The sequence below is a fragment of the Sebastes umbrosus genome, chromosome 13 (genome assembly GCF_015220745.1).
Source record: "Sebastes umbrosus isolate fSebUmb1 chromosome 13, fSebUmb1.pri, whole genome shotgun sequence".
Lineage (NCBI taxonomy): Eukaryota > Metazoa > Chordata > Actinopteri > Perciformes > Sebastidae > Sebastes > Sebastes umbrosus.
In genome coordinates this window covers 6,559,803-6,583,924 of record NC_051281.1, presented here as the reverse complement: position 1 = coordinate 6,583,924, position 24,122 = coordinate 6,559,803, and the positions used below count along the sequence as shown (strand labels likewise).

General features: G+C 41.2%; 5 protein-coding genes across 5 annotated transcripts; 1 reads left to right on the top strand and 4 right to left on the bottom strand.

The window, feature by feature from the left end:
• The first annotated feature begins 1,202 nt into the window (after nt 1-1,202).
• On the top strand, nt 1,203-2,457 carry LOC119500674 (trace amine-associated receptor 13c-like). Its single transcript, XM_037790518.1, has 2 exons — nt 1,203-1,478; nt 1,647-2,457. Exons 1-2 carry the CDS (start codon nt 1,306-1,308, stop codon nt 2,455-2,457), a joined length of 984 nt encoding a protein of 327 aa, XP_037646446.1. The 5' UTR covers nt 1,203-1,305.
• A 3,703-nt stretch (nt 2,458-6,160) lies between these two features.
• On the bottom strand, nt 6,161-7,328 carry LOC119500676 (trace amine-associated receptor 13c-like). The gene is made up of 2 exons (XM_037790523.1): nt 7,156-7,328; nt 6,161-6,977 (listed from the first exon to the last, which is right to left on the bottom strand). The coding sequence occupies exons 1-2, from the start codon at nt 7,326-7,328 to the stop codon at nt 6,161-6,163; spliced, it is 990 nt and encodes a 329-aa protein (XP_037646451.1).
• Nucleotides 7,329-9,533: 2,205 nt separating this feature from the next.
• On the bottom strand, nt 9,534-10,701 carry LOC119500696 (trace amine-associated receptor 13c-like). Its single transcript, XM_037790545.1, has 2 exons — nt 10,529-10,701; nt 9,534-10,350 (listed from the first exon to the last, which is right to left on the bottom strand). Exons 1-2 carry the CDS (start codon nt 10,699-10,701, stop codon nt 9,534-9,536), a joined length of 990 nt encoding a protein of 329 aa, XP_037646473.1.
• A 2,033-nt stretch (nt 10,702-12,734) lies between these two features.
• On the bottom strand, nt 12,735-13,884 carry LOC119500626 (trace amine-associated receptor 13c-like). The gene is made up of 2 exons (XM_037790457.1): nt 13,712-13,884; nt 12,735-13,533 (listed from the first exon to the last, which is right to left on the bottom strand). Exons 1-2 carry the CDS (start codon nt 13,882-13,884, stop codon nt 12,735-12,737), a joined length of 972 nt encoding a protein of 323 aa, XP_037646385.1.
• A 2,861-nt stretch (nt 13,885-16,745) lies between these two features.
• Nucleotides 16,746-17,913, bottom strand: LOC119500562 (trace amine-associated receptor 13c-like). The gene is made up of 2 exons (XM_037790340.1): nt 17,741-17,913; nt 16,746-17,562 (listed from the first exon to the last, which is right to left on the bottom strand). The coding sequence occupies exons 1-2, from the start codon at nt 17,911-17,913 to the stop codon at nt 16,746-16,748; spliced, it is 990 nt and encodes a 329-aa protein (XP_037646268.1).
• Between the last annotated feature and the right edge of the window lie 6,209 nt (nt 17,914-24,122).

Below are 24,122 nucleotides of genomic sequence, written 5' to 3'. Positions count from 1 at the left end.
TGGAAGTGTAGTAATAGGGTACATTAATTTCTTTTTTAATTTGATATACATGTAATAAAAACAATGTTAATAATACTTTGTTGATCATCATGCAAAAAAAAAAATCTATTAAGCTCATTGTTACACTTAAGATACTGCAGCCTGGCTCCTGTGAGACCAACATACCGTAGAGAGATGCTGCATGGTGGCTGAACTTAGACAGACACATGTATGTGGTCACAGTGGTGAGAAACCCGCATACAGCGCTCTAACTTTTAACGAGGACCTGTTTTATTCTGTGTTTTTACTGGCTTTAATCCCCAGGTTCATTTGTCTTTAGGTGGTGGCCCCACCTGACCTTCCAAACCACCAGCAGTGGGACTGTACCTCAGTTGTGGTTCTCCACTTAAGTAGTGGGAAGCTAACTGCTAATGTGATGGCTGATTTTTGCCACCTTCTCAAAGTTTAAAAGCAACATCACTCATCTGGAAGCTGAACTTATAGTCAGATGGACAAGCTCATCATAGAGTTTTCAACTGTCAACACTGCTCAGTGCTCAGGCTAAACATCTAGCTGTCCTGGTCTCCTATGGCTGCAGTATTCAGGCCCGAACCATTCCCCTGACTCCTCAGTTCCAGTACCAGATAACGATACTACTATTCTGTGTCACCGCCAGAGTTCCAGACGCTGCCCCTTAGTCAGCCTGAGCACCATATTGACAATATCACAAAAACTGCCTATTTCCATCTTAGAAATATCTCAAGAGTTAAACCATATCTGTCAACTCAAGACGCAACAAAACTGACCCAAGACATTATCTTCTCACGACTGGATTACTGTAACACTCAATCAAACATCAATTAACAAACTTCAATTTATACAAAATCTACAGTACTAACAAAAACAACGAGAAGAAAACATCATCAGACTCTACACTAATTGTTACGAGGACTAAACAAATAATTTGCTGAAGCAGCCTTTGACGCCTATGTCCCAAAACTGTGGAACACACTAACCCTGCATATCCGAATGTCAGATTCAAGAAACAGCTCAAAACACATCATTTTATTCTCAAATTATCATTGTTTCGAATGGGGAAAAAAAATAGGGGAAGGGGAGGTGAAATGGAGGGAAAAGCCTATTGAAGATAACTTAAAAAGTAATTTAAGAAGAAAGAAGTTCAGTCACTTCTACTGAAAGAAAGTTGTCACCAGAGAGAAGGAGGGATGTGGAGGAAGAGAAGAGATAAATCAGTTGTATGACGGAGAGCTTCAGACAGAAAGCTGACAGAGCTCAGCAGCTTCTCGTCTCCTCCTCTTTCTGAGAATGAAAACCCTTGAAGAAGATGAACTCTGCTATCCACAACTGCTCAACTCCTCCTGCAGGAAGACCATGCGTCCTCACTCTGTATCCATGCTCACTTACGTTTTACTGTCCTCCATCTCTCTGCTCACTGTGACTCTCAACCTGCTGGTCATCATCTCCATCTCCCACTTCAAGTAGTCAAATATTTATAAAACTGGTTTACAGAAAGAAATGGTTCATGGACATGAACAGATCAGACTGTAATAGAATGATGTTTTTGTGTTTCATTCATGGATTTTATCTGCTGATATGACAATTGATGCTATAGTAATGATAAGCTTGTTGCTCTCTTTTCTCTCCAGGCAGCTCCAGACCCCCACCAACCTCCTCCTCCTCTCTCTGGCTGTCTCAGATTTCTTCGTGGGCCTCCTCATGTCTTTTCAAATTGTGCTAATAGATGGCTGCTGGTTCCTCGGTGACCTCATGTGTATTCTGTATAATATTATAGACTATATTATTACCTCTGCCTCAATAGGAAACATGGTGCTTATATCTGTTGACCGCTATGTGGCTATTTGTGATCCCCTACATTATCCCACTAAAGTAACACAACAAACAGTTACGATCGGTGTTTGTCTGTGTTGGATATGTTCTGCTTTCTGTAACACTCTGATGCTGAAGGATAACCTGGAACAACCAGGCAGGTATAATTCCTGCTCTGGAGAGTGTGTTGTTGTCATTGACTACATTGCTGGACTTGCAGATCTTTTTTTGTCCTTTATTGGTCCTGTCACTGTCATCATAGTTCTGTATATGAGAGTATTTGTGGTGGCTGTGACTCAGGCTCGTGCCATGCGGTCTCATATTGCAGCTGTGACTCTCCAGTATTCAGTGAGTTTACCTGCTAAAAAATCTGAAATGAAAGCAGCCAGGACTCTTGGTGTTGTTATTGTCGTGTTTCTATTATGCCTCTGTCCATATTTTTGTGTTGCATTAACAGACACCTTGCTCAATGCCTCATCTGCTGCCTCTGTAATATGTCTGTTCTATTTCAACTCCTGTCTTAACCCTGTGATCTATGCCTTTTTTTATCCCTGGTTTAGAAAATCTATTAAACTCATTGTTACACTTAAGATACTGCAGCCTGGCTCCTGTGACACCAACATTGTGTAGAGCAGGGATCGGCAAACCCAAGCTTCCCATACGGCCCACAGAATATTATTGAATTTACTGCAGCCTGTTGAGTTCTTAGGATAGTCTTAGGATAGTCTTTTTATGTCTGCTTCTTGTACGTGCGGAACAGAAATTCTAAAGCGCAAATTTTACCCGGAAAGCTTTGGCTGTAGCATACCAGTCGGCTTAGCCTGGTTAGTCGGGTTAGTCAAGCTCAACTGACAACGTTTGTGTCAAACTGTATGCTGACATTCTTTAGATGAAGTCGGGTATCTGTGGATACTCTTCAAACATTTAATTAACGACGGCATCACCCAAGTTTGTCAATTTGGCACTCAATTAGTGTGATGAACATTGATTTATTAGTGCTCATCATTGCGCATTAGTAAACAACCAGTTCTGACCCAGCATTCTAACAGAATGACTGGCAGATGACTCGCTCTCATCTGTGATCATATGTAGGCTACTGATTTTGCAGGACGTAAACATTGTATTGATACATCACAGCACCCTCGTTCTCACCACGCCGTGCATTGTACATATATAATGGAAGGGAAAACCCTGAAATTACATTATTTTTAAGCTTGTGTCTCGTGAGGCCCCTGGTACTTGGGGCCTGGGATTTCAGCCCCGGTAAGCCTGTGCATTAAGGTGCCATTGCAAATGCCACAAAGAAAACATATCTTTTATCTTACTTTTGATTCTCATAACGACTTTGCATGTGTTATTGATTCATGTATGCTTTAATGTTATTTATGCTTCTTTTTTTTTGTTTTGTTTTAGTCTTTATTTTCCTCTATGAAGCATTTGAGCTGCATTTTATGTATGGAAGGCGCTACAAAAATAAAATTAATTTGTATTATTTTTCATTATCTGTTGGCTGACTCCTGTGAGGCCAAGATAGAGTACAGTGTGGGGAGCCACAGGCATGAAATCTTGAGACACGTTTCAGTCAGTCGAATAAATTTAAGGATCCTTGGATAGATATAGAAAAGCTGTTGATCCCAACAGGTCTTTAATTACATTGCGTGACAGTGTAATTGATCTGAAGGAGTAATGCAAATCTCTCTTGCCTGCTGCCAACATCCTTTCAAGGGGCCTTTTACTGTTTTTACACATCTAAAGTCTATATCTTAAGTCCTCAACGCTGTGTAGAAGGGTGGCATTACCACATTCAAGGAGCTAACCTAAATAAACCTGAATAACTCAGCAGACAGGTTTTTTTTTTTTATTAATTATATCAATCAGGTAGTTCTGTTCTTACTTTTCTTCAGTTCAGTGAGCCCAAACACAATGTTGACTCACACAATCTCTTGAGTTTACAAAATCCCTCCAGTGTACCTTGATTCTGAGAATAACGCACTAAAGTTGTATTATGTTTGATCTGGAGCTGTTGGAGGACAACCAAAATGTAAAGAAATTTGCCTTAACCAAGCTGGATTCCAATGGAAATCCCAAACACAGAAATTAACTTTCTAAAAACCCTGACGACCAAATCCGGAGAGATAGTATGCAGCGGACACATCACTATTTCCACATTAAAGTTTAAAGAAACTGCAGCCAAACTTGGAACAATGTAAAGGTTCAAGTGGCTAACTTGCCGGTATGGTATGTAAAGGAACAATAGTTTGCTAAGTTAATCATGTGTTAATTCACAGGTATGACAGATGTCTCAATGCAAGTCTATATTTGGCAGGTAAAAGAACCTGCTCTACAGGCTTAAAAGACAATTTTTTTCTATGTGGGACACCTCTTCATTAGCAGAAAATAAGCTGGAGAACTTTTAGCTACCAGATGATGGCACATGCAGTCAAATAGTGTCTGAAAGTCACCCTGTGGTGTTTTCTTGTGAACAAACAAACATTATGTTTAACACATTCTCACTTCCAGCCCGTCAAATACCAGCGCTTGGTCAGCGCCCCTCGGCATCAGAGACCGATGCATGGGGAACCCCTCTTGGGTTACTGTTTGACGTGTCAGGGACTGCATTTCAAAATACGCTCATTACATGTATAGTGTCCTTTCAAAATAAACTTCCATTTTCACAGGAAGTTAGGTTTAGGCAACATAACCACTTCGTTAGGTTTAGGAAATTGGTCTCGGCTGACATTAACGTGACTAGCTACTAACGGGACTAACAATACTAACAACGAGTTATGTGACTAACGATTGTCATGACAAAATAAGTCAACAGGGGCCACGAACAGTGGTCTCCTTGTTGAAAGTCCTGTTTGTTTGACCCATCCAATACCCCTCAGCAGACTCTTATAGTCTTAATACTACATCACTTGTTCTGACCGTCGAATAATGCTGCAGGTGGGTTTACAGTGAGGTTAGTTGAAAGCCCCATGCGTCACTTACAGTCACTAAAGAGTGCCTCTATGCGTTGGCGTCCGATGCCAAGGGGCACCTACTAAACGGCGGTATTTGACGAGTCGGGAGTGAGAACGGTAGTCTGCCACAAGCTGCTAGCTTGACGCCTGTGAGCAGCCTACTAACAATAGCCATGTTCGTTGTTTACTTTCATTATGATATGTTTACGTTCATAATAATAATTTTGGGGGAGTGGCTTTGGAGGGAGGCCTGAAGAGACCGTCAGTGATGCTGACTTGGCGATTTTCTCGCTAGATTTAGGTACTTTTGGAGCTGGTTAGCAGCTAATGCTGCTAGCTACTTTCATTGGAAAAGAGTTGGCAACACTGGGCTGGGTTTTTTGGTTGGATAGTTTTTCAAATCTAGCGTACTATTGCTGGTTTCTCCAATGTTACCAACCCCAGCTTTAACTAGACTCAAGCAATAACGTCTTCTCTGCTTCACATAAGACAAGGAGGTGAAGTTGAAGTGACCATGCTTCTTGTATTTTATATATATATATATATATATATATATATATATATATAACAATGCTTGAAAACGGCTGTAGCTGAAAAAACACGGTGTCTATTGAGTTGAGCAAGGTGTGTAAGGTAATAGTTGTAAACATTGTCAAATACTGTAACTATTAATTGATACATGAATGCATAGTTTGGGTGGTGAGGGTTGATTACGTCTGTACAGTATAAACAGTATGACAGTAAGTTATGTTTGAGGGCTGGTAATCTAATTACATATGTATTTATTGTAACCCTATCCTAAGCCCTATTGTAACTTGAATGGGGATAAATAATATCGTACCAAACTGATCAAATTCTGATAGTGAAACAAATTATTTTGCTGAGGTTGTGATGCTCAAAACAATTTATCTACCCTTTTACAGCCGCAACAGTAGCGACAGAGTAGGCGGCCATGGGGCCTATGACGTAAGTTTAACTAACTACTATACATCAGCCCAACAGGATTTGTCCCCATATGCCAGATGACTAGTACACCAGTGTTGTGTGTCACAGACATAAGTCATGTATTAAAACGGGTACAATTTCACTACACTCATACTACCCTGTTTCTCTAATGTGGATATAAACACCTTCAAATTAAAGCTAGAAGTTGGGAATGAGGCCTTATGGTTTCTAATGCAGTAAAAATGAGACTGAAGAATGAGTCATTCTTAGAGAACATATGTATGACCTACAAATACAAGTGGTCATACAAAAGCACTTTACTCAGAATTTATCATCTGTTGTTCAGTTACTAAGCTACGCAGCCAAGAACATTTTTCTGTTTTTCTGCAAAGGGTCTAATTTCAGGCAGCTTGCAGTGTATCTCTTTACAGCATGTTTGCATCACAGGAGCCAGGCTGCAGTATCTGAAGTGTAACAATGAGCTTAAGTGATTTTCTAAACCAGGGGTAAAAAAAGGCATAGATCACAGGGTTAAGACAGGAGTTAAAATAGAACAAACATATTACAAAGGCATCAGATGAAGTATTGATGAAGGTGTTCTGGCCTGTAAGAGAAACACAATAATATGGGCAGAGACATATTAGAAACACAACTACAACAACACCAAGATTCCTGGCCGCTTTCATTTCAGATTTTTTAGCAGTTACTTTCCCTGATTGTTGGAGAGTGACAGCTGCAATATGAGACCGCACGGCACGAGCCTGAGTCACAGCCACCACAAATATTCTCATATACAGAACAACAATAACAGTAATGGGAACAATGAAGGAAACAATAAGATCTACAAGTCCAGAAATTAAGTCAATGACAAAGATACACTGTCCAAAGCAGGAGTTATGACTGCCTGGTTGTTTCAAGTGATCCCTTACAGTCAGACTTTGAAATATTACAGAACATATCCAACACAGACAAACACAGACTTGAACTCTTTTTAGTGTGATTTTGGTGGAATAATGGAGAGGATAACAAATAGCCACATATCGGTCAACTGATATGAGTACCATGGTTCCTACAGCGGCGGAGGTAACGATATATGCTAGATACTGATACACAGCACACATGAGGTCACCAAAGTACCAACAGCCATCTATTAGCGCAATTTGAAAGAACATGAGGAGGCCCACGAAGAAATCTGAGACAGCCAGAGAGAGGAGGAGGAGGTTGGTGGGTGTCTGGAGCTGCCTGGAGAGGAAGATCAGCAATATATTGCTAATTAGTTATAGTATCAATTATCATTCAGATAAAATCAGATAGAGCAAAAACTGAAATACAAAAAACATTATTGCCTCACAGTTTGCGATCAAGTGATACTTGCTATTACTATCTACCAGTTTCATAAATGAATGTAATTTTTTACTACTTGAAGTGAGAGAGAGAGATGATGACCAGCAGGTTAAGAGCCACAGTGAGCAGAGAGATGGAGGACAGCAGAATGTAATTCAGCATTGTCTCAAAGTGAGGACGCATTGGCTTCCTGCAGGAGGTGTTGAGGAGTTGTGGAAAGCAGAGTTCAGTTCCCTCCCAGGTCTCCATCAGAAAGCGAGAGGAGAAGCTGCCAAACTCTGGCAGCTTTCTGACCAAAGCTTTCTGTCATACAACCGATTTATCTCTATCCTCCCTGACCACCCCCCCCTTCCTCCTTAACTCTGCTGTTGTTTTTCTCTCCATAGAGATTTAAGTACTATACCTTCCTTGCTCATCTTCCTCAATGTTGGGAATGACTGTGATCTGTGTTTATGTCCACATTTGGCCGTCCGCCAGATGTCCAGAATAAAATTTTTCTGTGCTGTCATATATGTTGCTCTCCGTAGGAGTACAGTTTTGCCTTTATCTTTAGGTTTGGCACCCAGATTATCCCAGTGGGGTGAAATCCCATTCACAGCTCATGTCTTTTCAGTTTCAGTTTCAGTGAATCTGAGAATAGTTATAGTGTCATTTAGAGTTCGCTAATCCATTGAAATCGTATCGAGTTGAGTTTTTCTGAGCTAACTCACCTGAGGGAGACATTGGGAGAGTGTTGTGGAGTTAACAAGTGTTCTCCATAGCAAATATCCCTATTTCGAGTACAGCAATCTTATGTAGGAAGCGCGGGACAGAGACCTTGAGGCCAGATGTGTAGGTGGAGACACTCAGAAGGGTGGCCAGGAGGCTGGAGGAAGGTTCAGGCTGCTGGACAGGCGGACCGCTGGAATGCAGGGCAGAAGGCCGACAACAGAAGTTACTGAAGATCTGGCTGGGCTTTGGCAGAAACGGCTGACTGATGAACTGGCTGGGAAACCCCATATCATGCCAAAGCGTGTACTAGACCCACCTGTCCACCAGAGGATAGCATCCGTGTCACGTTTTTCCTCGCAGAGACGTGAATATTACACACCTGTATTAATGTGCAGTACTAGCAGGGGGCAACAAAGCCACGGACGAAGGATCAGGCAAGAAAACCACTTAGTTGGGGTAAGGGGAAAACATCATGGTTAGGCTTAAAATAAGTACGAAAACAAAGTAAAACACGTATGGAAACAACGTAACTTCAGTGCAGGAAGCGGTTCACGTTTGTCACGTGACAATCCTCACTACAAACTATTACAAACGTCAATAACGTAACTTACAAAACAAAATACTGGTCTCGAACACTGGCCTCCTGGTTGAAAGTCCGGCGTTTGTTGGACAGCCGAGGCTCTGTGGCAGTTGGAAGTAGAGAGGCTGAGGAGCTGGGCAGCAAAGAAAGAAAATGGCCTTTGGAGCCATGGGGACCAAGCTTTCTCCTGGAGCAGGTTGCACCTACTGGCCTTTACTAAGCCTGGTCCTTACTGCTAAGCCGACTAGGCGTAAGATTTACTCATGGTCTTAGCAAGAAGAAGGCTTAAGCTGCGATGGTGTAACAAGCAGAACTATTAGGTCGGGCTTAAACACCAAGTTATGTCCCACTTAGCGTAAGACCAGTTGTAAGACCTGTTGGTGCAACCGACCCCTGAAGACTCCAACACGAGGGTACCCCTCTGGAAATGGAAAGGCGAGAGGCAGTGAAAGATGGCTGCTGGTCATCAGGGTGGTTCCTCAACTGGTCTATTGAAGGCTGCCAGAGTTCAGGAGTTCATCCATCCAGCTGCATTTGAAGAAGTAACAATATACAGTATTTACCCCTCTGAGGTCTAAGCCATTTTTTCCTAATTTTGGTCTGCCTGGTCTCCTTTTGTATTAATTTATGTAGAACCTCAATGTAATGCACAATCATGTCATTCACATTCTTTTTCAGGACAAACTGGGCTATCAGAATTTTGTACACGGCTGCTGTGCAGCTGCCCACCAGGATTTGTCCCCATATGCCAGATGGCTAGTACACCAGTGGTGTGTGTCGCAGACATAAGTTATGTATTAAAACAGGGTACAATTTCACTACACTGATACTACCCTGTTTTTCTAATGTGGATATTAACACCTTTAAAATAAAGCTAGAAGTTGGGACTGAGGCCTCACGGTTTCTTTTCTGTGAATGAACAAACCCCAAGGGGCTTCATTATTGCAGTAAAAATGAGACTGAAGAATGAGTCGTTCTTAGAGAATATTGTATTGTAAAATGCTGTCTAAAGACACATGTATGATCTGCAAATACAAGTGTTCACACAAAAGCACTTTACTCAGAGTTTACCATCTGTTGTACAGTTACTAAGCTACACAGCCAAGAACATTTGTATGTTTTCTGCAAAGGGTCTAATTTCAGGCACCGTTCAGTGTCTCTCTTTACAGCATGTTGGCATCACAGGAGCCAGGCTGCAGTATCTGAAGTGTAACAATGAGCTTAAGTGATTTTCTAAACCAGGGGTAAAAAAAGGCATAGATCACAGGGTTAAGACAGGAGTTGAAATAGAACAAACATATTACAAAGGCAGCAGAAGAAGTATTGATGAAGGTGTCCTGGTCTGTAAGAGAAACACAATAATATGGGCAGAGACATATTAGAAACACAACTACAACAACACCAAGATTCTTGGCCGCTTTCATTTCAGATTTTTTAGCAGTTACTTTCCCTGATTGTTGGAGAGTGACAGCTGCAATATGAGACCGCACGGCACGAGCCTGAGACACAGCCACCACAAGTACTCTCATATACAGAACAACAATAACAGTAATGGGAACAATGAAGGAAACAACAACATCTACAAGTCCAGAAATTAAGTTAATGACAAAGATACACTGTCCAAAGCAGGAGTTATGACTGCCTGGTTGTTTCAAGTGATCCCTTACAGTCAGACTTTGAAATATTACAGAACATATCCAACACAGACAAACACAGACTTGAACTCTTTTTAGTGTGATTTTGGTGGAATAATGGAGAGGATAACAAATAGCCACATATCGGTCAACTGATATGAGTACCATGGTTCCTACAGCGGCGGAGGTAACGATATATGCTAGATACGGATACACAGCACACATGAGGTCACCAAAGTACCAACAGCCGTCTATGAGCACAATTTGAAAGTACATGAGGAGGCCCACGAAGAAATCTGAGACAGCCAGAGAGAGGAGGAGGAGGTTGGTGGGTGTCTGGAGCTGCCTGGAGAGGAAGATCAGCAATATATTGCTAATTAGTTATAGTATCAATTATCATTCAGATAAAATCAGATAGAGCAAAAACTGAAATACAAAAAACATTATTGCCTCACAGTTTGCGATCAAGTGATACTTGCTATTACTATCTACCAGTTTCATAAATGAATGTAATTTTTTACTACTTGAAGTGAGAGAGAGAGATGATGACCAGCAGGTTAAGAGCCGCAGTGAGCAGAGAGATGGAGGACAGCAGAATGTAATTCAGCATTGTCTCAAAGTGAGGACGCATTGGCTTCCTGCAGGAGGTGTTGAGGAGTTGTGGAAAGCAGAGTTCAGTTCCCTCCCAGGTCTCCATCAGAGAGCGAGAGGAGAAGCTGCCAAACTCTAGCAGCTTTCTGACCAAAGCTTTCTGTCATACAACCGATTTATCTCTATCCTCCCTGACCACCCCCCCCTTCCTCCTTAACTCTGCTGTTGTTTTTCTCTCCATAGAGATTTAAGTACTATACCTTCCTTGCTCATCTTCCTCAATGTTGGGAATGACTGTGATCTGTGTTTATGTCCACATTTGGCCGTCCGCCAGATGTCCAGAATAAAATTTGGCTGTACTGTCATATATGTTGCTCTCCGTAGGAGTACAGTTTTGCCTTTATCTTTAGGTTTGGCACCCAGATTATCCCAGTGGGGTGAAATCCCATTCACAGCTCATGTCTTTTCAGTTTCAGTTTCAGTGAATCTGGGGATAGTTATAGTGTAATTTAGAGTTCGCTAATCCATTGAAATCGTATCGAGTTGAGTTTTTCTGAGCTAACTCACCTGAGGGAGACATTGGGAGAGTGTTGTGGAGTTAACAAGTGTTCTCCATAGCAAATATCCCTATTTCGATTACGGCAATCTTATGTAGGAAGCACGGGACAGAGACCTTGAGGCCAGATGTGTAGGTGGAGACACTCAGAAGGGTGGTCAGGAGGCTGGAGATAGTAGCAGGCTGCTGGACAGGCAGACTGCTGGAATGCAGGGCAGAAGGCCGGCAACAGAAGTAACTGAAGATCTAGCTGGGCTTCGGCAGAGACGGCCAACTGATGAACTGAATAGGCCTCAGTCAGGGCTCCAGACTAACTTTTTACATTGGCCGCACTGGTGCGCCTAACTTTTTCATTTCGGTGCAACAGGAACAAATTTAGATGCACCCAGAATTTTTCACCTTTTTTCACATCGACTTTTGGCACGTTGGCAAGTTGGGACTATAGCCTCACAGTTTCTTTTCTGTGAATGAACCAAACCCAAGTGGCTTCACTATTGCAGTACAGATGAGACTGAAGAATGAGTCATTCTTAGAGAATATTGTATTGTAAAATTCTGTGTAAAGACACATGTATGATCTGCAAATACAAGTGTTCATACGAAAGCACTTTACCCAGAGTTTATCATCTGTTATTCAGTTACTAAGCTACAAGTCCAAGAACATTTTTCTGTTTCTCTTTTCTGCAAAGGGTCTAATTTCAGGCACCGTGCAGTGTCTCTACAGCATGTTGGCATTTTTTACATTGCCTTTTGGCATTGCAATAATACATTTTAAGCGTTTTGTTAGTTCCCAAAGGCTTACACTATGGATGTCACAATACCAGAAATTTAGTAGTCGATACAGGTGGTTATGTAATTACATATGTATTCATTGCAACCCTATCCTAACTTACGGTTTAGCCCTATGCTAACTTGAATGGAAATAAAATAACTCAATCGTGCGGCTCTTCTAGACTTTCCAAATGTTATCAAACCAAACTGATCAAATTCTGATAGTGAAACAAGTTATTTCGCTGAGGTTGTGATGCTCGAAACAATTTATCCACCCTTTTACAGCCCCAACAGTAGCAACAGAGTAGGCAACCACGGAGCCTATGACGTAAGCGCAAGTTTAACTAACTACTATTTAGCAGCCCACCAGGATTTGTCCCCATATGCCAGATGGCTAGTACACCAGTGTTACCAAGTGTATGCTTATATGTGTGTGTCACAGACTTCAGTCATGTATTAAATAGGGATACAATTTCACTACACTGATAATACCCTGTTTCTCTAATCGGGATATTAACACCTTCAAATTTAAGCTAGAAGTTGGGACTATAGCCTCACGATTTCTTTTCTGTGAATGAACAAAAACCCAGCTTCACTATTGCAGTAAAAATGAGACTGAAGAATGAGTCATTCTTAGAGAATATTGTATTGTAAAGACACATGTAGGATCTGCAAATACAAGTTTTCATACAAAAGCACTTTACTCAGAATGTATCATCTGTTTTTCAGTTACTAAGCTACACGACCAAGAACATTTTTCTGTTTCTGTTTTCTGCAAAGGGTCTAATTTCAGGCACCGTGCAGTGTCTCTCTTTACAGCATGTTGGCATCACAGGACTCAGGCTGCAGTATCTTAAGTGTAACAATGAGCTTAACTGATTTTCTAAACCAGGGGTAAAAAAACGCATAGATCACAGGGTTAAGACAGGAGTTGAAATAGAACAAAAATATTGCAAATATATAGGTGGTCTGGCCTGTAAGAGCAAAACAATAATATGGGCAGAAACATATTAGAAACAAAACTACAAGAAGACCAAGATTCCTGGCTGCTTTTATTTCAGATTTTTTAGCAGATACTTTCCCTGATTGTTGGAGAGTGACAGCTGCAATATGAGACCGCATGGCACGAGCCTGAGACACAGCCACCACAAATACTCTCATATACAGAACAACAATAACAGTAATGGGAACAATGAAGGAAACAACAACATCTACAAGTCCAGTAATGTAGTCAATGACAAAGAAACACTGTCCAAAGCAGGAGTTAGACCTGCCTGGTTGTTTCAGCTGATCCCTTAAAATCAGACCTTGAGAGATAACAGAACATATCCAACACAGACAAACACAGACTTGAACTCTTGCTAGTGTGATTTTGGTGGAATAATGGAGAGGATAACAAATAGCCACATATCGGTCAACCGATATGAGCACCATGGTTCCTATAGAGGCAGAGGTAACGATATATGCTAGATACTGATACACAGCACACATGAAGTCACCAAAGAACCAACAGCCGTCTATGAGCACAATTTGAAAGAACATGAGGAGGCCAACAAAGAAATCTGAGACAGCCAGAGAGAGGAGGAGGAGGTTGGTGGTGGTCTGGAGCTGCCTGAAGAGGAAGATCAGCAATATATTAATAATTAGTTATGGTATCAATTATCATTCAGATAAAATCAGATACAGCAAAAACTGAAATATAAAAAACATTATTGCCTCACAGTTTGCGATCAAGTGATACTTGCTATTACTATCTACCAGTTTCATAAATTAATAAAATATTTTACTACTTGAAGTGAGAGATAGAGATGATGACCAGCAGGTTAAGAGCCACAGTGAGCAGAGAGATGGAGGACAGCAGAATGTAATTCAGCATTGTCTCAAAGTGAGGACGCATTGGCTTCCTGCAGGAGGTGTTGAGGAGTTGTGGAAAGCAGAGTTCAGTTCCCTCCCAGGTCTCCATCAGAGAACGAGAGGAGAAGCTGCCGAACAGCTTTCTGGCCAAAGCTTTCTGTCATAAAACCGATTTATCTCTATCCTCCCTGACCACCCCCCATTCCTGCTTAACTCTGCTGTTGTTTTTCCCTCCATAGAGATTTAAGAACTATACCTTCCGTGCTCATCTTCCTCAATGCTGGGAATGACTGTGATCTGTGTTTATGTCAGCCTATGGCCGTCAGCCAGATGTCCAGAATCGAATTTTTCTGTGCTGTCATATATGTTGCTCTCCGTGGGAGTTTTGCCCTTATCTTTAGGTTTGGCACCCAGATTGTCCCAGTGGGGAGAAATCCCATTCACAGCTCATGTGTCATTGAGAGTTCGCTAATCCATTGAAATGAGTTGAGTTTTTCTGAGCTAACTCATCAGCGGGAGACATTGGGAGAGTGTTGTGGAGTTAACAAGTGTTCTCCAGAGCAAATATCCCTATTTCGAGTACGGCAATCTTATGGTGGTCTTCGGCAGAGACGGCCAACTGATTAACTGGCTGAGTGTCGGTGAAGATGGCCGTCTGATGATCTTGCAGAGAAACTCCATCTCATGCCAAAGTATGTAATAGACCCGCCTGTCCACCAGAGGATAGCATCCATGTCACGTTTTGCCTTGCAGAGACGTGAATATTACAAGCCTGTATTACAGAAAATTATAATAATTATCTTTAATATTTTCTAATAACTAGACCAGCTCCTATCTGCATCCCCAACACTGGGAAGCATGCGGAAAGCTAGTAGGCCCGAGGCTGGACGACTGGGAATCATGTCGAACGCCAGGAGGCTCGAGGCTTGCAGACCGGGATTTAGGGTGGAGGCTGGCAGGCCTGAGGTTAGCTGACTGGGATGCAAGTTGGAGACTAGACATCCAAGGCTTGGAACTTGCCAGAGTGTTAGTGACTGAGCTGTGCCCTTCTGCTCTATACTGGAGGCGTTTTGGCAGTAGATCAGAAAGCACTGAATGGCATGGGTCACTTCATTTACTTTTTCGAAGAATGCTAAATCTGCTGGGTCCATTTTGGGCCAGATCGCACTGTCAGGTGGGTGAGTGCAAGGCAACAAGGGAAAGGACGTAAATGGAGACAATCTCAGGCAAGAGCACCGTAATGATTTATTGAAAAGGTGAAAATACATAAGCTTACTGGCATGGTTGGCAAGTCCAAACAGAAGAAACTGAGAATCCATGAGTGAACAGGAATGGGGCAGGGAATAAGGTTCAGGCAGGTACAGATTCCAGTTCTAGTTCATGTTCTAGGTTTCAAATTTCAGAGGCCAGAAAGCAAAGGCTTGAAGCAACATTGATGATCTGGCAAGGAGCAGATTGAGATGGGCTGGTATAAATACTATGGGGGTTGTTAGAGAGTATTTCGTGTCTGCCATAACCCTAATGAGCTCAGAGAGAAACCACAGCCTACTATAATTTGGTTACCCAAACAGGGGTAGTTGGGAAATGAGAAACAAGTTCACAGGTGCATATAGGAGTCAGGTGACTGGGACTGGTGGAAAAGTCTGACGGCATCTGGTGGATGTCTGGAGATTGGCAAGTCTAGAGAGTCCCTAAAAAATACATTGGTCTGGGAGAAGTGGGAAGTGACTGGAGACAGGGACAGAGAGACAGACTGCAAATACAAACAACCAATGCAGACATCGTGACACCTACAAAAGATTTGCATATTCAGCAAAGCACCTGAGTACCTTGAAATGTACCAGACTTTGAATGAGGGTGGCTGACCTTGAAAGGAGTAGAGCTCTCACCATGCTCTACTAGCTAGTGGCTGGAAATTGCGATGACAAAACTCTGGATCAGTACAACGCACTAAAAGAGCATTTTGGTCTGGCATCAGTATCAGAGCATTGCTACAGTGCCAGTCTTTTGATTGAGATGTATCGTGACAAAGCAGGTTCCTTATACAGGAAAAGTAAGGGGATCATCAAAGTCAGCAGGATTCATCCTCTGGGCACCGTGGATACCTGTGCCAAACTCCAAGACAATCCATCTCATTTCACAAAAGCCATTTATGTCAAACTAATGGTGGCCCTAGAGGTAAAGTCAGGGGATCAGAAAAGACAGTAGGCTTCATCCTCTGGGGACCATAAATGTATGTACAAAATTTCATGGCAATCACTCAGTAGTTGATGAGATATTGCTGTCTGGAACAAAGTGGTGGGCCGACTGGCAGACTCACATCCCTAGAGCCACTATGGCTAAAAAGACAACTGACAGTAAAGCAAAAGTTACAAACTGTAAATCATGGTGCTCCCATTATCTTATGTACACTTTTATAACTGTATGGGATATGAATTTTAGTGTAGTTCCATTTGAAGAAGTAACAATATACAGTATCTACCCATCTGAGGTCTAAGCTATTTTTTCCTATTTTTTCCTCAATGATGTAATGCACAATCATGTCATTCACATTTTTTCAGAACAAACTGGGCTATCAGAATTTATTACACGGCTGCTATACAGCTGCCCAGCAGGATTTGTCCCCATATGCCAGATAGCTAGTACACCAGTGGTGTGTGTCACAGACATAAGTCATGTATTAAAACAGAGTACCGGCTAATGTGGATATTAACACCTTCAAATTAAAGCTAGAAGTCGGGATTGAGGCCTCATGGTTTTTCTTTCTGTGAATGAACAAACAATGAAAAATTGTATTGTGAAATTCTGTGAAAAGACATATATATGATCTGCAAATACAAGTGTTCATACAAAAGCACTTTACTCAGTTTATCATCTGTTATTCAGTTAATACGCTACAAGACCAAGAACATTTTTCTGTTATTGATTTCTGCAAAGGGTCTAATTTCAGGCACCGTGCAGTGTCTCTCTTTACAGCATGTTGGAATCACAGGAGCCAGGCTGCATTATCTTAAGTGTAACAATGAGCTTAACTGATTTTCTAAACCAGGGGTAAAAAAACGAATAGATCACAGGGTTAAGACAGGAGTTAAAATAGAACAAACATATTACAAAGGCAGCAGAAGAAGTATTGATGAAGGTGTCCTGGTCTGTAAGAGCAAAACAATAATATGGGCAGAGACATATTAGAAACACAACTACAACAACACCAAGATTCTTGGCCGCTTTCAGTTCAGATTTTTTAGCAGTTACTTTCCCTGATTGTTGGAGAGTGACAGCTGCAATATGAAACCGCACGGCACGAGCCTGAGACACAGCCACCACAAGTACTCTCATATACAGAACTATGATGAGAGAAATGGGAACAATGAAGGAAACAATAAAATCTGCAAGTCCAGTAATGTAGTCAATGACAAAGATACACTGTCCAAAGCAGGAGTTATACCTGCCTGGTTGTTTCAGGACATCCCTTAAAGTCAGACTTTGAGAGATTACAGAACATATCCAACACAGACAAACACAGACTTGAACTCTTGTTAGTGTTATTTTGGTGGAATAATGGAGAGGATAACAAATAGCCACATATCGGTCAACCGATATGAGCACCATGGTTCCTATAGAGGCAGAGGTAACGATATATGCTAGATACTGATACACAGCACACATGAAGTCACCAAAGAACCAACAGCCGTCTATGAGCACAATTTGAAAGAACATGAGGAGGCCAACAAAGAAATCTGAGACAGCCAGAGAGAGGAGGAGGAGGTTGGTGGTGGTCTGGAGCTGCCTGAAGAGGAAGATCAGCAATATATTAATAATTAGTTATGGTATCAATTATCATTCAGATAAAATCAGATACAGCAAAAACTGAAATATAAAAAACATTATTGCCTCACAGTTTGCGATCAAGTGATACTTGCTATTACTGTCTATCAGTTTCATAAATTAATAAAATATTTTACTACTTGAAGTGAGAGATAGAGATGATGACCAGCAGGTTAAGAGCCGCAGTGAGCAGAGAGATGGAGGACAGCAGAATGTAATTCAGCATTGTCTCAAAGTGAGGACGCATTGGCTTCCTGCAGGAGGTGTTGAGGAGTTGTGGAAAGCAGAGTTCAGTTCCCTCCCAGGTCTCCATCAGAGAACGAGAGGAGAAGCTGCCGAACAGCTTTCTGGCCAAAGCTTTCTGTCATACAACCGATTTATCTCTATCCTCCCTGACCACCCCCCCTTCCTGCTTAACTCTGCTGTTGTTTTTCTCTCCATAGAGATTTAAGTACTATACCTTCTATGCTCATATTCCTCAATGTTGGAAATGACTGGGATCTGTGTTTATGTCCACCTTTGGTCGTCCGCCAGATGTCCAGAATCGAATTTTGCTGTGCTGTCATATACTGTATGTTGCTCTCCGTGGGAGTGCCCTTATCTTTAGGTTTGGCACCCAGATTGTCCCAGTGGGGAGGAATCCCATTCACAGCACATGTCGAAGGCCAGCAACAGAAGTAACTGAAGATCTGGCTGGGCATCATCAGAGACGGCCGACTGATGATCTGGCTGAGCGTCAATCAAGATGGGTGGCTGATGATCTGGCTGGGCAACCCCATCTCATGCCAAAGCGTGTAATAGACCCACCTGTCCACCAGAGGATAGCATCCGTGTCAAGAACGCCAAGTTATGTCCCACTTAGCGTAAGACCAGTCGTAAGACCTGTTGGTGCAACCGACGCCTGAAGACTCTGGAAATGGAAAGGCGAGAGGCAGTGGAAGATGGCTGCTGGTCATCAGGGTGGTTCCTCAACTGGTCTATTGAAGGCTCCCAGAGTTCAAGAGATACAGGATGAGGTATCCAAGCTGTGAACTAGCCAGCTCAGGGCAGGCAGTTGGCGGGCTAGCTTGATCAGGTGAGACAGGTGGGAGGCTAACCGACTCAAGGAAAACAGGTGGGACGCAAGCAGGCCCAAGACTGCAGAAGGCTAGTAGGCCAAAGGCGAGAGGACTGGGAAGCCTGCAGAACGTTAGGAGGTCCGAGGCTTGAAGACCAGGATTTAGGATGGAGGCTAGCAGGACTGAGGTTAGCTGACTGGGATGCAAGCTGGAGACTAGACATCCAAGATTTGAAACTTGCCAGAGTGTTAGTGACTGAGCTGCACCCTTCAGCTCCATACTGGAGGCATTTTGGCAGTATATCAGAAAGCATCTGATCATCAAAGAATGCTACATCTGCTGGGTCCATTTTGGGCCAGATCACACTATCAGATGGGTGAGTGCAAGGCAACAAGGGAAAGGCGTCACCAAGGTCTTTTCTGACCAAATTTCAGATTTCAGATCTGCTCAATCTTCGAGGAGGAAGTCGTAAAAAGACATAACCTGTAACTTCTTGTTGCCAGTAAGTGGCGCTATGACTATGAGTCAAAATTGGCATGTAGATGTCTTCAGGCCGGGACTGTTATCATGCATTAGAACTTTGGAGCAGATTGGAAAATGTACGCCCAAGTTACAACAACTTACTGGTTTATGGCCGAAGACGTTTTTTTCCGTCACCTCACACCCGAGGCGCATGAGGATGCCAGAGCTTAACCCCTTATCACTCTGCCATTTTTTTTAGAGGAGTTGATGACAGGGGATGTTCAGGGGTAGACAAAAAGTCAACAGCATAGGTCACATAGAAGTGGTGTACATCATCTAAAAGCTGGGAACCTGAAGGTTAATTTGAGATGCAGCTAAGCACTGTATGTCAAGTTGTTCTAGGCATAAATCAGAAATAAAAACTAATGAATAAATTAATCAAAATTAATTGTGAAATTTATAAGGTCTTAGAACATTATGATGATGCCATTCATGCTCACTTATGTCTCATAAGTTGTTGCAGCAATTTTTGGGTTGATACCATTTGTTACACAGGGTTGGTGCTAAATTTAAAAAAAATTTAACCACTCGAGAATTGGTAAAAAATGATCAATAAGCCCTCCAAAATACCACATTACACCAAGACCTTGAGGAACACCATAGAAAAGTCCATGTTGTGATTTGGTGATTTTTTGTATTTTTAGCTATTGGATGGTGAGCACTTCTGAAACTGCTCAGAAACTCCCTTATTTCATTTTATTAAAGTTTCATGAGGCTGTGATTATCCTACAGGTCACAACAGGTATGCAGTGAGCTGAAGTTTTAAAAAAACATGGTCTCACTACAATGAAATGGCTATATCTGGATTAACATCATCACACATGAATACCATTGGACTCCTTGGATCCACAACAGTCTCAGCTTTACAGTGATACCCAATGTATGTAATTCCAAGACTGTTTAGGGACCCCAGTATGCAGAAATATTCAAACAAATTATTTTAGAATAGGAAAAAAATAACACATTTGTAATGCCTGCAACAGTTTTTTGCCCCAAACTGCATGTGATTACCATAAAGTGGGCATGTCTGTAAAGGAGAGACTCGTGGGTACCCATAGAACCCATTTTCATTCACATATCTTGAGGTCAGAGGTCAAGGGACCCCTTTGAAAATTCCCATGCCGTTTTCCCTCGCCAAAATTTTGCGTAACTTCATAGCGTTATTTAGCGTCTTTCCCAACAAGCTAGGTTAGGTGTTACCATGATTGGTAACAATGGAATCATTTGATTTTGTAGTTTCATATGATACCTGTATCTTCACTCTAGCTTGAAAGCTGAACCCGCTACAACCTCTAAAAGACAGAATAGCGGCCAGGGCGTTAAGGGGTGTTAAGGGGTTTATTGCAAATGATCCCAATTTATAAACTTGGTATCTGTGTGTAACTTTGGAGTCCTCTCATGTCCTGAAATATATTTTCTATTACATGTGCGGAACTTTCTATCTAGAGATGGATCCAAGATAACAATTTATCTTATACTGTATATTTCTTATCTTGAGTCACAAGATAAGAAAATATATAGATTTTTTCAGAACTTTGGCTCAGAAACTCTTTGACTGGGGTTCAACATTTACAGACAAAATGAGGTGACTTTAGCATACTGTGGGTGTGTATTGCTAACAAAGTCTGCAATACAATATGCTTTTCTCTCCATCTCTCTCTTTCACACACACACACACACATTAACTTTCTACCTAACTGACCCAACCCCCTGGAGACTAAATTTGTGTCAAGCACTTAACACAACAAACATCCACATACAGCTCTCTTATGAGTCGCCCTCGTTAAGGATTCACACCTTCTTGTATTCAGATTCAGATGATGTTAAACTCTAATCTCAGGGGGATCATACCAATCAGAGGTGTTAAGAAAATCATCCATGTTCTAAAGTAAACATATGACGAAAAAACCCACACATCAACACATGATGTAACCTCGTCTGAGAAGACCAACAATTGAACAGAGGGCTCAGAAAGTTAAAAGTTTTTTATGTAGTTACAATTCATGTAAAGCTAAACTTCATGGCATTGTTAGTAGACCGTGTACGTGTAACTTCATGCTCTGATTGATGGCTTAATGCATATTATATAGTAATTCTTTTCTAATATTGTAAACTCCTTCAACAAGCCACACAAAAGTTTCCATACCTTTATCATGATGTCTTCTGAGTTAGAAGAGGCCTTGATGATGGATGCCCTGCAAGACCAATGTCATTCTTTCAAAATTTTAAATAATGCTGTCTCCTTTGCATTTGATATCATATCTGAGAGTGAAACACAACCGAAATTGTCTTCATTTTGGGCTCAGGAGTAAATAATAACAAGAATACTAAAAAATATGTATAAAGAACACTGACTGAATGAACATTTAATGAATGTGCATAGTAATTAGAGACAAATCAATTCAGCAGCGAAAGTGAACTGTGGACTGCAGTTCACTTTTGGTTTTTGGCCATGTTGTTTTTTTGCAACCAGAGGTGACATGAGATGAAGGAGCTAAGTACAACCAAACACTCAATAAGACATTTTCAGGTGACCAAAAAGGTTATAACATTCATGAACACCTGAAGGCTTGGCGATGATTCAAACTGATGACAGATTAAATATGCAATGTTGATCATTAGATGTGAATGTTCTGCTTTGTGGAAATATTATTATTGGCTTACTTTTGCCCTCTAAGAAAGAGCGACACTTACTGGATTACAGAGATAGGAGTCGAAAACTGAGACGCTCCTCGACCTCGACTACAATGTTAAATTTAAACTTTTTTTATTTGATCTTCTATTTGACTCTAAATGGGACCATAATTTACTGAATGAACATCATGCTGTATTGAAGAAGACTTGAAACTAGCAATTGAGACCATAAACTCATGTTTACAATGTTTACTGAGGTGATAAATCAAGTGAGAAGTAGGTTAATTTTCTCGTAGACTTCTATACAATCCGACTTCTTTTTGCAACCAGAGGAGTCGCCCCCTGCTGGCTGTTAGAGATAATGCAAGTTTAAGGCACTTCAGCATTGGCTTCTCTTTTCAGACCCGGAGGTAGCCCACTGGTTGTCACCTGTTAGATTGTCAAAATGAGAAAAATAACCGCTTCAATCCCTGAGGAGCTACGTTAGCATTAGTGACGGTTGCCATATCTAGCCATATCTTAAGATAACCATAGTTACATGAATCTTGAAACACCACCGCACAAAATAACCTATAAATCTATACCTAATGCTAAATGTTGCAAAATGAGTTCTCTGTCTGTCTGAGTCTCACTCCACTCGACCATGAAATATGCAGGTTGTGCAACGAACTGGCAAACACTTGTTGTGATGTGAATGCATCAATAGCACCTTTAACTACATGGTGCAAATCTATAAATGCAGTTTGGAGTACATGATGATAAATCATTTTAAAAATATGTGATGAACAAGTAGAATAAGGAACTGTAGCCATGTGTGTTCACCTGTTGTTATATTGTTTTATGCCGGCTGCATGTTTAAGTATGACAGCTGGTATGTTTCCTTTCAAACGAATGACATGAGATGCTTTTGTTTTGCTTAAGGCAGCTCCACACCCTCACTAACATGTTTTTCCAATTCACCAGTTCACAGACCGTCAGACACTGATTATAGGATGCTTTTGTTGTTCTTTGACATCCCCCTTGTCACTGTGAGAAGAGTTATCTGTGTTTGTCTATATTTAGACTAATTCCTGCTGCAGACTGTCAGTACAGCTCAGTAGCTGTTGACCTTATGTTATCCATAAAAATATCATTACTGTCCTTATTTTCTATAAGAAGTATTTGTGTGTGAGTAGCCTATTAGTGGTAGTATTTTCAGTGTTATCCTTTTTTCTCTTTTTAATTAGTTTTGGCCCTCTTTAGTATCCTTCTCTCGCAGGTCAGAAAACCTTTTGTCTTTTTTTTTCAGAATACATGACCTAAATGCTCAATCCTAAATCTAATGATATATAGTTTTTTCTAGTGTGAGGTGAGGTGACTAAAATCAGGGTTTATCCATAACATGGTATTTGTTCAAAGTTGAGTAAATGCACTGAAAAATAAAAAATCCTTAAGAACAAATATCTGGTGTTGTGATGGAAATCTGCAGAACTAATGTCTGTGAGACTGCCAGTTTCTCCCTCTGTCGCCCATTGTCAGTGTTACAACTACAATGCAACCTGCTGCTGTCCTTTAACCATATAAGTATACAGTATATACAGTAGATGATGCTCTTACCTATACCTGCATTTTAAAAGACACAGGGACAGGAAATGTGGCTGCATGCATGTATTTTCTGTTCTACTCCTCAAAGTTGACAAGATGGCGGGTCCGATAAACATTATGAATATCCTCAGGGAACATAAAACTGCTTTTACTGTTTTTTATTGCAACAATTTACATTTGTTTACATTTATTTACTTGTATTTATATTTACACTATTTATATTTTTCTATTATTGCTAGGGGGGAACGATTTTTGTAACGATACGATACGTATCACTTTCCATGGTTCAGATACAATTCAAGGACGATATTTGGCTAATCTAGAGCGATAGGATACGATACGATACAATACAATACAATACAATACAATACAATACAATATAAGACAATACAATATAAGACAATACAATACAATACGATTTAATGACTTGAAATCGATACAGTAACTTTTTTTTGCCAAAAAATTCAATCAGTGTGACTGTGAAATAAATAGCTGGATACTGGACAGTGCAGAGGAGTCCCGGCAAAGGGGCGCCGTTCATCTGCATGCACGCTCACGCTGCAAGCTGGCGCATGTCGATGACATTATACACAGGGAGCGTGAACCGGAGAAACGGTTAACATTTCTTTACTAATAAAAGTGCTAAGAAATATCCATATAACGTTTGTCGTGCTTAAATAAAGGGGGAAATTCTTAGTATCGATACGATAGATTATTTACCACG

Bases quoted from the DNA above. Each gene is read 5' to 3' on its own strand.
- LOC119500676 (XM_037790523.1), bottom strand. From the start codon at position 7,328: ATGGAGACCTGGGAGGGAACTGAACTCTGCTTTCCACAACTCCTCAAC. The intron at 6,978-7,155 runs GTAGTAAAAAAT...CTTCCTCTCCAG, and splicing joins ATCTCTCTCTCTCACTTCAA to GCAGCTCCAGACACCCACCA.
- LOC119500696 (XM_037790545.1), bottom strand. From the start codon at position 10,701: ATGGAGACCTGGGAGGGAACTGAACTCTGCTTTCCACAACTCCTCAAC. The intron at 10,351-10,528 runs GTAGTAAAAAAT...CTTCCTCTCCAG, and splicing joins ATCTCTCTCTCTCACTTCAA to GCAGCTCCAGACACCCACCA.
- LOC119500562 (XM_037790340.1), bottom strand. From the start codon at position 17,913: ATGGAGACCTGGGAGGGAACTGAACTCTGCTTTCCACAACTCCTCAAC. The intron at 17,563-17,740 runs GTAGTAAAATAT...CTTCCTCTTCAG, and splicing joins ATCTCTATCTCTCACTTCAA to GCAGCTCCAGACCACCACCA.
- LOC119500674 (XM_037790518.1), top strand. From the start codon at position 1,306: ATGAAAACCCTTGAAGAAGATGAACTCTGCTATCCACAACTGCTCAAC. The intron at 1,479-1,646 runs GTAGTCAAATAT...TTTTCTCTCCAG, and splicing joins ATCTCCATCTCCCACTTCAA to GCAGCTCCAGACCCCCACCA.
- LOC119500626 (XM_037790457.1), bottom strand. From the start codon at position 13,884: ATGGAGACCTGGGAGGGAACTGAACTCTGCTTTCCACAACTCCTCAAC. The intron at 13,534-13,711 runs GTAGTAAAATAT...CTTCCTCTTCAG, and splicing joins ATCTCTATCTCTCACTTCAA to GCAGCTCCAGACCACCACCA.